Source organism: Bubalus bubalis, chromosome 18 (genome assembly GCF_019923935.1).
Source record: "Bubalus bubalis isolate 160015118507 breed Murrah chromosome 18, NDDB_SH_1, whole genome shotgun sequence".
NCBI classification, from domain to species: domain Eukaryota; kingdom Metazoa; phylum Chordata; class Mammalia; order Artiodactyla; family Bovidae; genus Bubalus; species Bubalus bubalis.
This window is the reverse complement of record NC_059174.1, coordinates 63,473,360-63,485,914: the sequence shown is the minus strand read 5'-3', so window position 1 is coordinate 63,485,914 and position 12,555 is coordinate 63,473,360. Positions and strand designations below refer to the sequence as shown.

The 12,555-nt window shown below is 48.4% G+C and overlaps 1 protein-coding gene and 2 pseudogenes across 1 annotated transcript; 2 read left to right on the top strand and 1 right to left on the bottom strand.

Annotated features, from left to right (window-relative positions):
- Positions 1–1,760: 1,760 nt before the first annotated feature.
- Positions 1,761–5,347, bottom strand: LOC112580174 (annotated as a pseudogene).
- Positions 5,348–5,445: 98 nt separating this feature from the next.
- On the top strand, positions 5,446–9,471 carry LOC112580173 (zinc finger and SCAN domain-containing protein 5B). Its single transcript, XM_045163237.1, has 5 exons — positions 5,446–5,478; positions 5,835–6,264; positions 6,548–6,747; positions 7,872–8,022; positions 8,385–9,471. Exons 1-5 carry the CDS (start codon positions 5,446–5,448, stop codon positions 9,029–9,031), a joined length of 1,461 nt encoding a protein of 486 aa, XP_045019172.1. The 3' UTR covers positions 9,032–9,471.
- A 1,700-nt stretch (positions 9,472–11,171) lies between these two features.
- The window catches only part of LOC102403470, a 4,219-nt pseudogene continuing 2,835 nt past the window's right edge, over positions 11,172–12,555 (top strand).

Here is a 12,555-nt window from a genome sequence, read left to right as displayed (position 1 = left end):
CTTTATATTCTATATTGCTTCTTTGAATTAGTTGCCTCCATCTTGGGCCTGTAAGTTAACATCCTTTGAGATAGAAGGAGGCGACAGAGGATGAGATGGTTGGATGGCATCACTGACTCAATGGACACGAGTTCTAGCAAACTCCTGGGAGATAGTGAAAGACAGGGAAGCCTGGAGTGCTGCAGTGCATGGAGTTGCAAAGTGAAAGAAAGTGAAGTGGCTCTTTGTGACCCCATGGACTGTAGCCAACCAGGTTCCTCCGTCCATGGGATTCTCCAGGCAAGAATACTGCAGTGAGTTGCCATTCTCTTCTCTCGGGGATCTTCCCCACCGAGGGAGCAAAATCACGTCTCCTGATTTGGCAGGCGGATTCTTTACCACTGAGCCTCCTGGGAAACCATGAGAGAAGCTCACACAATTCTGAGAATTGACCCAAGAAATGAAAACAAATGTACCCTGGACCTGAAGGTTAACTCTATTGACAACAATCAAGATAACACTGATCAGACCAGTGATGACCAGTTTCAAGTGATTGTCAGAGTTGACTGCGCTGTTTCTGCCTGTAGCCCCCGCCCTCCATCTATAAAAGCTGTTGCTCATTAATTGTCTGGGGTGGGAGGTGGGGGGAGTCAGCCATTGGACAGACGTCTGCCCCGCCTCCACAGTTGTTAGATAAGGAAATGGCAACCCAGTCCAGTACTCTTGCCAGGAAAATGCCATGGGCGGAGGACCCTGGTAGGCTACAGTCCACGGGGTCGCAAAGAGTTGGACATGACTGAGCGACTTCAGTTTCACTTTCAACAGTTGCTGGCATCCAGAATAAAGCTAACATTCCTTCCCCCCAACCTGGCCTCTGTATTGGCTTTTAAGTGCAGCAGCCAGACACCAATATCTATTACAATATCATCCTTGAGTTTGCCTCCCCCAGCAAATTCCCAGGCTAATTAATAGAACAAAATGCTGATTCTTTGAAAAGAAATACTTTTATTTACTCCATTCTGCTCCAAATGACCTCTCTTCATTTCTGCTGGAGGACAGTCAAGTGGGATGAAAGAGTGCTACCTTGAAGAATCTTTTCTAGCTGAGACACCCTAGAATCTCAATGTTCAAATGGGCATTAATACTACATTACCTAACAGTTCATAATTCCAAAAGAATACAGGTACTTTAAATGCTCGAGTGGGTGCTTAGTCACCTCAGTCGTGTCCAACTCGTTGCAACCCAACAGACCATAGCCTGCCAGGCTCCTCTGTCCATGGGATTCTCCAGGCAAGAATTCTGGAGTGGGTTGCCATTCCCTTCTCCAGGGGATCTTCCTGATGAAGGGATCGAACCTGGGTCTTCTGTGCTGCAGGCAGATTCTTTACCACTGAGTCACTGGGGAAGCCTTACAGAGGGATGATATCTCCACATAATAATGGGCATGTAACAAACCGCTGCTATCACCTACTCCATATAAAAAAAACCTTGGGGATGGGGTGGGATGATTTGGGAGAATGGCATTGAAACATGTATAATATCATATATGAAAAAGTAGCCAGTCCAGGTTCGATGCATGATAGTGGATGCTTGGGGCTGGTGCACTGGGATGACCCAGAGGGATGGTATGGTGAAGGACGAGGGAGGAGGGTTCAGGATGGGACAACGTGTATACCTGTGGTGGATTCATGTTGATATATGGCAAAACCAATACATACTGTAAAGTTAAAATATAAAATAACAAGAAAAAGTCTAGAAAGGGGAAATACACAGGACACTTATTTGACAGAAATGTCTTCGTTTATTTGAAATTTAAATTTCACTGGTGATCCTCTTTTTCATCTGGCCACTCTGCTAAGAGCATCCTACTGTACAATTAAATCTTCCCTAATGGAGGGGGGGGGACAATCAGCAGTGACCTCAATTTCACGAAGAAGTACTGAAAACTAATGAGACCTGCATTCACTGAAGAAGAACAACACAAAGATGAAACTTAACACAAACACAGGCTACACTAAAGTAGAGAACAAAATCTGAAGGGAAAGATAAGTCGTCACTCAAATATTCACCAAATTCAAGTGAATGGAACCCCATCGGGTTCCAGTATGATCGTAAGTTCTTCAAATGTCACCCTTTCTTTGTATCACATAACTGACAAATAATCCCGAATTTCCTTCTGGGACTTGAGGGCAGGGTCCTGAGCCAGTCATCTGGAGTGGATTTTCCGGTGGCATCTGAAAGTCCCCAGCTGACGGAAGGCTGTGTGACACTCGGGGCACACGTAGGGCTTGAGCCCAGAGTGGGTGCGTTGGTGAACACTGAGGTTCCCTCGGTGGCCAAAAGCTCTGTCACACTGCTCACAGCGGAAAGGCTTCTCCTGGGTGTGGGTCCTCTTGTGAGTGCGCAGGGTGGAGTCGTGGGTGAACTTCTTGAGGCAGATATCACAGCTGTAGGGCTTCTCACCAGTGTGGATCCGCTCGTGAACCCGCAGATCTGAAAGCTGTATGAACCCTTTGGCACAGATGTCGCATTGAATGGGCCTCTCTGCTGTGTGTGTCCTCTGGTGCAGGGTAAGCTGAGATTGATAAGGAAAGCTCTTTTTGCACACCCTGCATTCAGAGGGTGCCGTCCCGGGGTTTCTGCTCCCTCAGGAACACTGGTGGGTCCCACGGTCCCAGATGAACCAACAGAACAGGACCCAAGCTGTCCTGAGAACTCTCCTTGGTCCAAACACATGGCTGCTTCTTGACGCACGTCTTGGCAAGTCGGACTGCGGTCCCATTTCCTTTTGACATGTCTGCGATTCTTTAGAGGACCTCGTCTGGATCCACTCATAGTGGAAACGTCTCCCTCTGGAACACATGAAGAAAGGGTTCAGGAGACACATTTTAAATATCAGTTTCTTCTTGAGGATTCTTCTGTCTCTCTATGCTCCCAGAATCTGCTGAGAGAAATTCAGCACCACATTTAACAAGGAGCATTTTCTGTGTGGTTGGCCTCACTGGAAACCTGATGTTGGCTGAGAAGTTCCCATCAAGCAACCAAGCTAAGAGCTTGGACTGTGGGACACTGGAACGTTGATGATGGAGAAGGTTGGCACTGGACAATGATCTCCACCCACCCATCCAAGGATGGTGATGCTGGCTACCCAGCCCCATGCCACCATAGGAGGGAGTCACTAACTCTGCTGAATTCCACGGTTTTGAATACTCACCAGGACCCTTCAGCAGTTCAGGTTCTTGAGATTGAAGGGTTTTTGTCTCTCCCCTGTCTTCCAGCAGGTCCTTCTCCAAGTTCTCCCTGGGCGTCTGACCCTCCAGCTCACCTGTTTCAGGAACAGTCTCTGGTGAGAGAGCTCTCTGGTCCTGACAAGGGACAAACAAGCAGAGTCAAAGCCATTTACCTTAGTCCATGGAAAACTGTTTCCTGTTTCCCCATCTGCCTCGTATCTTGATCTAAGACTCCAACTTTCTTCATGTCATTTTAGGGGATATGCCGTGACTTCTTCTGGTCCACCCCATCACCCTGATTGATAATCATCTGCTGAAACTCAGACTGTCCTGGATCTATTCAGACCGTATCTTGCAATCCAATCAGGACATCACAGTTGGCACTCTGACTTCTCTATGCATAGGTCTCTCCAAATCATACCCATTCCTGCCTGCCCCTGACTCTGGAAGTAAAGAACTCTAGGTCCAGCTCTCTTGACTCCATCATTGTTGGAGACTTTGCCTGGATGCAACTTTGTGATGGTGGTTACCCAGTACATAGGAAGCTGATGACCAGTATTCTTGGTCTCTACTCCATGCAAGTCAATAGCATCCGCTGCCTATACCCAACCTTATTTGAACAAATCAACTGCCTTCCATTCATTCTTCAATGTCTGAAAGGGAAAGTGTTAGTCGCTCAGTCGTGTCTGACTCTCTGCAAACCCATGGACTAGAGCTGCCAGGTTCCTCTGTTCATGGGATTCTCCAGGCAAGAACACTAGAGTGGGTAGTCATTCCCTTCTCCAGGGGATCCTCCTGACCCAGGCATCGAACCCAGGTATCCTGCATTGTCGGCAGATTCTTCACCATATGAACCACCAGGGAAGCCCAATGTCTACTGGGGGGCAAAATGAGTCCACTTTTGAGTCACTCCTTCAGTTGCAAGGAATGATCATATTCTGAAATATGACGTGTCCTTGGGCAAAGTGGCCTTGGGTAAACCAGCTGTCAGTGCATTTACCTGCAGCAAATTGAACCTAGCATCATATAAGGAAGACAGGATTCCCTTCTCCCCAGTCCTAAGACTAGAAGCTTTCATAGCAGAGGGACAGAGATGGATTATCTTCTTTATCACACTGATTAGAAAATAAAGCCTAGGAACTGAATGCATCCATGGGAATTCCTGGAAGCATTGGGTCCATTCCTGTTCTTTGCCAAATCTCCCCATTACTCCAGCAGCCACACCAACCTGCCTCTCTTCTACCTGCTTACAGGCTCTCACCTGCTCCCTAGACAGGTTCGTGGGTCCTGGCAGATTCTGCAGCTCTTGGCTTCCTTCCTGGCCATCCTCTGGAGATATGACCCTAACGGGGGTTTGGGGCTCCTCCCACGGGTCTCTCTCATCGTCCATGTCACCGGCCTTGGCTTCAACCATCTCAATATCGGGATCATGTACAAGATACTTCTGCCCTTGTATGCAGACTATGGTCTATGAGGGGAGAAATCATCAAGATCAGTCTGTATAAGACCTGGAATGTAGCTTTCAGGCATCCAATGGCATTGACAATAGAAGCTCCCGTTTGGTGTAAAAGATCTACATCCTTCGAGTTGAGACAGTCAGAAGTATCTCCCAAATTGCCCAATTGTGAACTTCTCTCACCTGTTTGGGAACCAGTGATACAGAGCCAAACCCGCAGGTCCTATCTTGTGATCCCTGCAGCTTGCACGTGTCTCCTCCTCCCACACCCATCACTAAGGTCCTACTCACCCAGTTCTTGGGTTTCTGCTTATTTCTCAGCACGTCCTCCAGGGCTTTGCAACTCTGCACCCCACTTTCTTTGAGCAGGACCTGGCACTCCAGGGGCATGCAGATCATGAACTGCTCCAGCACCAGCCTGTCCATCATCTGCTCCTTGGTGTGAAGATCTAGCCTCAGCCACAGATAGCAGAGTTCACGGAGTCTCCTCAGATCCTTGACGGAGTCGGACTCCTCTGAGCTGCTAAATGTTCTGAACCGGACGTGCCAGGTTTCCTGGTCACAGTCTGAGTCTTCCATGAGTGTGTCTTGGGGTGGCACGGATGCCGGTGACTCTGCCCCAGGGCTGTCTGTCATGTGTCCAGAACCCTGAAAAAATGGCTGGTCCTCAGCCATATTGATGCTGTGTCTTCTTTGCTGTGAGGGCTTTCTCTAGTCGTAGCTAGTGGGGACTACTCTCTAGCTGAGGGGTATGGGCTTCTCATTGTGGTGGCTTCTCCCATGGCAGAGCTGGGAGTCTACAGCTCGGGTTCAGTAGTTGCCCCTCTCAGGCTCAAGAGTTGTGGTGCACAGGCTTCGAGGCAGGCGGGGTCTTCCCATATCAGGGATCAAACCCATGTCCCCCTGCATTGGCAGGCAGATTCTTAGCCACTGGACCACCAAGGAAGCCCTATGGTCATTTCTGACCAGACAGTTTTATGAAATATTGAATGAGTCGAGCAATGGTGTCCAATATTGGGATGTAGGGGAGACAGAAGGGTGGAAAAAATGTAACCCATTTGTTTCTCTTTTTTTTTTTGTCTCCCTAGACTGCTAAGCAGTGACTTTAATGCTGAGGAAAAGCAGAGGAAATCCATTTCCATAGGCTTCAACTGGGCACCCACTTCTAGAAGCATTTGCTCAGAGTCCTTCTGGAAATTTCCTCCATCAATACGGCTGAGGACCAGACATTTTTTCAGGGTTGTGGACACATGACAGACAGCCCTGGGGCAGAGTCACCGGCATCCGTGCCACCCCAAGACACACTCATGGAAGACTCAGACTGTGACCAGGAAACCTGGCACGTCCGGTTCAGAACATTTAGCAGCTCAGAGGAGACCGACCCGGTCGAGGATCTGAGGAGACTCCGTGAACTCTGCCATCTGTGGCTGAGGCCGGATCTTCACACCAAGGAGCAGATGATGGACAGGCTGGTGCTGGAGCAGTTCATGATCTGCATGCCCCTGGAGTGCCAGGTCCTGCTCAAAGAAAGTGGGGTGCAGAGTTGCAAAGCCCTGGAGGACGTGCTGAGAAATAAGCAGAAACCCAAGAACTGGGTGAGTAGGACCTTAGTGATGGGTGTGGGAGGAGGAGACACGTGCAAGCTGCAGGGATCACAAGATAGGACCTGCGGGTTTGGCTCTGTATCACTGGTTCCCAAACAGGTGAGAGAAGTTCACAGTTGGGCAATTTGGGAGATAATTTTGGCTGTCTCAACTTGAAGGACGTCGATCTTTTACACCAAACGGGAGCTTCTATTGTCAATGCCATTGGATGCCTGAAAGCTACATTCCAGGCCTTATAGAGACTGATCTTGATTGATTTCTCCCTTCACATACCATAGTCTGCATACAAGGGCAGAAATATCTTGTGCATGGTCCCGATATTGAGATGGTTGAAGCCAAGGCCGGTGACATGGACAATGAGAGAGACCCATGTGGGAAGCCCCAACCGCCCTCAAGGGTCATACCTCCAGAGGATAGCCAGGAAGGAAGCCAAGAGCTGCAGAATCTGCCAGGAGCCATGAACCTATTTAGGGAGCAGGTGAGAGTGTGTAAGCAGGTAGAAGAGAGTCAGGTGTGTGTGGCTGCTGGAGAAATGGGGAGATTTGGCAAAGGACAGAAATGGACCCATTGCTTCCAGGAATTACCGTGGATGCATTCAGTTCCTAGGCATTTTTTCTAATCAGTGTGAGAGTGAGGATAATCCATCTCTGTCCCTCTGCTATGAAAGCTTCTAGACTTAGGAGTGGGGAGAAGGGAATCCTGTCTTCCTGATATGATGCTAGGTTCAATTTGCTGCAGGTAAATGCACTGACAGCTGATTTACCCACGGCCACCTTGCCCAAGGGCACGTCATATTTCAGAATATGATCATTCCTTGCAACTGAAGGAGTGACTCGAAATTGGACTCATTTTGCCCCCCAGTAGACATTGGGCTTCCCTGGTGGTTCATATGGTGAAGAATCTGCCGACCATGCAGGAGACCTGGGTTCGATGCCTGGGTCAGGAAGATCCCCTGGAGAAGGGAATGGCTACCCACTCTAGTGTTCTTGCCTGGAGAATCCCATGAACAGAGGAATCTGGCAACTATAGTCCATGGGTTTGCAGAGAGTCAGACACGACTTAGCGACTAACACTTCCCCTTTCAGACATTGAAGAATGAATCGAAGACAGTTGATTTGTTCAAATAATGTTGGGTATAGGCAGCGGATGCTATTGACTTGCATCGAGTAGAGACCAAGAATACTGGTCATCATCTTCCTATGTACTGCGTAACCACCATCGCAAAGATGCATCCAGGCAAAGTCTCCAACAGTGATGGAGTCAAGAGAGCTGGACCTAGAGTCCTTTACTTCCAGAGTCAAGGGCAGGCAGGAGTGGGTATGATTTGGAGAGACCTATGCATAGAGAAGTCAGAGTGCCAACTGTGATGTGCTGATTGGATTGCAAGATAGTCTGTATAGATCCAGGACAGCCTTGAGTATCAGGAGATGATTATCAATAAGGGTGATGGGGTGGACCAGAAGAAGTCAGGGCATATCCCCTAAAATGACATGAAGAAAGTTGGAGTCTTAGATCAAGATATGAGGCAGATGGGGAAACCGGAAACAGTTTTCCATGGACTAAGGTAAATGGCTTTGACTCTGCTTGTTTGTCCCTTGTCAGGACCAGAGAGCTCTCCCGCCAGAGACTGTTCCTGAAACAGGTGAGCTGGAGGGTCAGACGGCCAGAGAGAACATGGAGAAGGACCTGCTGGAAGACAGGGGAGAGACAAAAACCCTTCAATTTCAAGAACCTGAACTTCTGAAGGGTCCTGGTGAGTATTCAAAACCGTGGAATTCAGCAGAGTTAGTGACTCCCTCCTACGGTGGCATGGGGCTGGGTAGCCAGCATCACCATGCTTGGATGGGTGGGTGGAGATCATTGTCCAGTGCCAACCTTCTCCATCATCAGCGTTCCACTGTCCCACAGTCCAAGCTCTTAGCTTGGTTGCTTGATGGGAACTTCTCAGCCAACATCAGGTTTCCAGTGAGGCCAGCAGCACAGAAAATGTTCCTTGTTAAGTGTGGTGCTGAATTTCTTTCAGTGGATCCTGGGAGCATAGAGAGACAGAAGAATCCTCAAGAAGAAACTGATATTTAAAATGTGTCTCCTGAACCCTTTCTTCCTGTGTTCCAGAGGGAGACGTTTCCACTACGAGTGGATCCAGACGAGGTCCTCTGAAGAATCGCAGACATGTCAAAAGGAAACGGGAGAGCAGTCCCACTTGCCAAGACGTGGGTCAAGAAGCAGCCACGTGTTTGGACCAAGGAGAGTTGTCAGGACAGCATGGGTTCCATTCTGTTGGTGCATCTGGCACCGTGGGACCCACCAGTCTTCCTGAGTTAGCAGAAACCCCGGGACGGGCACCCTCTGAATGCACGGTGTGCAAAAAGAGCTTTCCTTATCAGTCTCAGCTTACCTTGCACCAGAGGACACACACAGGAGAGAGGCCCTTTCAATGCGACATCTGTGCCAAAGGGTTCATACAGCTTTCAGATCTGCGGGTTCACGAGCGGATCCACACTGGCGAGAAGCCCTACTGCTGTGATCTCTGCCTCAAGAAGTTCACCCACGACTCCACGCTGCGCACTCACAAGAGGACCCACACCCAGGAGAAGCCTTTCCACTGTGAGCACTGTGACAGAGCTTTCGGCCACCGAGGGAACCTCAACGTTCACCGACGCACCCACTCTGGGCTCAAGCCCTACGTGTGCCCCGAGTGTCACGGTACCTTCCGTCAGCTGGGGACTTTCAAACGCCACCGGAAAATCCATTCCAGATGACTGGCTCAGGACCCTGCCCTCAGGTCCAAGTGCCTTCTGCTCCGTGAAGGAAATTCGGGATTATTTGTCACTTATATGATACAAAGAAAGGGTGACATGTGAAGAACTTACGATCATACTGGAACCCGATGAGGTTCCATTGACATGAATTTGGTGAATATTTGAGTGATGACTTATCTTTCCCTTCAGATTTTGTTCTCCTCTTTAGTGTAGCCTGTGTTTTTGTGATAAGTTTTCGCTTTGTGGTGTTCTTCTTCAGTGAATGCAGGTCTCATTAGTTTTCAGTCCTTCTTCGTGAAACTGTGGTCACTGCTGATTGTGCCCCCATTGGGGAAGATTTAATTGTACAATAGGATGCTCCTAGCAGAGTGGCCAGATGAAAAAGAGCATCAACAGTGAAATTTAAATTTCTAATAAACAAAGAGATTTCTGTCAAATAAGTGTACTGTGTGTTTCCCTTCCAAGATTTTTTTTCTTATTATTTTACTTTTTAAGTTTACAATCTTGTACTGGTTTTGCCATATATCAACATGAATCCACCACAGGTATACATGTGTTCCCCATCCTGAAACCTCCTCCCTCCCCCCCCCACCCCGTACCATCCCTCTGGGTCGTTCCAGTGCACCAGTCCCAAGCATCCACTATCGTGCATCGAACCTGGACTGGAGACTTGTTTCCCATATGATATTATACATGTTTCAATGCCATTCCCCCAAATCATCCCACCCTATACCCAAGATTTTTTATATGGAGTAGATGATACCTGTGGTCTGTTACATGGCCATTATTATGTGGAGATATCATCCCTCTGTAAGGCTTCCCCAGTGGCTCAGCGGTAAAAAATCCACCTGCAGCACAGAAGACCCAGGTTCGATCCCTTCATCAGGAAGATCCCCTGGAGAAGGGAATGGCATCTCACTCCAGTACTCTTGCCTGGAGAATCCCATGGGCAGAGGAGCCTGGCAGGCTATGCTCTGCATGACTGAAGCCACTGAGCACCCACTCAAGCATTAAAGCAACTGTATGCTTTGCGAATCATGAACTGTTAGGTAATGTAGTATTAATGCCCATTTGAACACTGAGATTCTAAGGTGTCTCAGCTTGAAAAGATTCTTCAAGGTAGGACTCTTTCATCCCACCTGGCTCTCCTCCAGCAGAAATGAAGAGAGGTCCTTTACAGCAGAATGGAGATAATAAACTATTTCTTTTCAAAGAATCAGCGTTTTCTTCTATTAATTAGCCTGGGAATTTGTTGGGGGTGGCAAACTCAAGGATGATATTGTAATAGATATTGGTGTCCGGCTGCTCCACTTAAAAGCAAATACAGAGGCCAGGTTGGGGGAAAGTAAAGTTAGCTTTATTCTGGATGCCAGCAACTGTTGAAAGTGAAAGTGAAGCCCTTCAGTCATGTCCAGCTCTTTGTGACCCCGTGGACTGTAGCCTCCCAGGCTCCTCCGTCCATGGCATTTTCCAGGCAAGAGTACTGGACTGGGTTGCCATTTCCTTCTCCAACAACTGTGGAGGCGGGGCACACGGCTGTCCAATGGCTGACTCCCCCCACCTCCCACCCCGGACAATTAATGAGCAACAGGTTTTATAGATGGAGGGCGGGGGCTACAGGCAGAAACAGCGCAGTCAGCTCTGACAATCATCTTGAAACTGGTCATCACTGGTCTGATCAGTGTCATCTTGATTGTTGTCAATACAGTTAACCTTCAGGTCCAGGGTACATTTGTTTTCATTTCTTGGGCCAATTCTCAGAGTTGTGTCAGCTTCTCTCATGGTTTCCCAGGAGGCTCATTGGTAAAGAATCTGCCTGCCAATGCAGGAGACGTGGGTTTGCTCCCTCCGTGGGGAAGATCCCCAAGAGAAGGGAATGGCAACCCACTGCACTATTCTTGCCTGGAGAATCCCAGGGACGGAGGAACCTGGTTGGCTACAGTCCATGGGGTCACAAAGAGCCACTTCACTTTCTTTCACTTTGCAACTCCATGCACTGCAGCACTCCAGGCTTCCCTGTCCTTCACTATCTCCCAGGAGTTTACTCAAACTCGTGTCCATTGAGTCAGTGATGGCATCCAACCACCTCATCCTCTGTTGCCTCCTTCTATCTCAAAGGATGTTAACTTACAGGCCCAAGATGGAGGCAACTAATTCAAAGAAGCAATATAGAATAAAAAGCCTGGGCCTCTTCAGAAACAGTGGTATTAGAACCATTATCGAAGAATCAACACAAGAAATTAATACGATGCGATATGAATAAGACTTCAAAACACAGACCCAGTTAAGTACTAGTTAAGAAACGTGAATAACAGGGCATCCCTGGGGGCTCGGAGCTAAAGGCTGTGCCTGCCAATGAGAGGACACGACTTCCATCCCTGATCCAAGAAGATCCCAGGGCTCAGGAGCAACTAAGGCCACGCAAGACAACCACCGAGCCTGGGAGCCGCCACTCCTGAAGCCCAGAGCCCCGAGATCCCGGGCTCCCCACAAGATAGGTCACTGCAGTGAGAAGCCTGTGCCCGCGACTAGAGAGGAGCCCTGCGTCACGAGCAGCAACAAAGACCCAGCACAGCCAGAATTAATGGATTTAAAAAAGAAAATACATACCGAGGCTGAGAAACTCCTGTTGAGGAATCGTAGTGATGGAGTGAGATGCCGGGTGATAAAGCAACAGCCAGGCCTGTCCGTCTCCAAAGAACCACTGATTGTGTTGAGATCTGAAGATAGCCTGAGCGTGTCGGGGGAAGGACTTTCCAGACAGTGGAAGAAAACCCTAAAACTAGACTGCAAAACCAGTTGGGCTTGGTGTGGTCAGGTGTGCAAGGTGGCTGGGAAGTGGAGGAGAAGGTAGAGAGCGTGAGGAGCGGTGCCCTCCGAGGGTGTGAGAAAGGATTTGGATTTGCCAAGGGAAGATTTCATGCAAGGATGGGGACAATACAGGACAGAACGGGTATGGACCCAAGAGAAGCAGAAGATATTAACAAGAGATGGCAAGAATACACAGAAGAACCGTACAAAAAAGATCTTCACGACCCAGATAATCCCAAAGGTGTGATCACTCACCTAGAGCCAGACATCCTGGAATGTGAAGTCAAGTGGGCCTTAGGAAGAATCACTATGAACAAAGCTAGTGGACGTGATGGAATTCCCGTTGAGCTATTTCAAATCCTCAGGCATGATGCTGTGAGAGTGTTGCACTCAATAAGTCAAGAAATTTGGAAAACTCAGCAGTGGCCACAGGACTGGAAAAGGTCAGTTTCCATTTCAATCCCATAGAGTGTTCAAACTACTGCACAATTGCACTCATCTCACACGCTAGCTAAATAATGCTCAAAATTCTCCAAGCACTCTTCAACAGTACATCAACCATGAACTCTCAGATGTTCAAGCTGGATTTAGAAAAGGCAGAGGAACCAAACATCAAATTTCCAACATCAATTGGATCATTGAAAAAGCAAGAGCATTCCAGAGAAACATCTACTTCTGCTTTATTGACTATGCCAAAGCCTTTGACTGTGTGG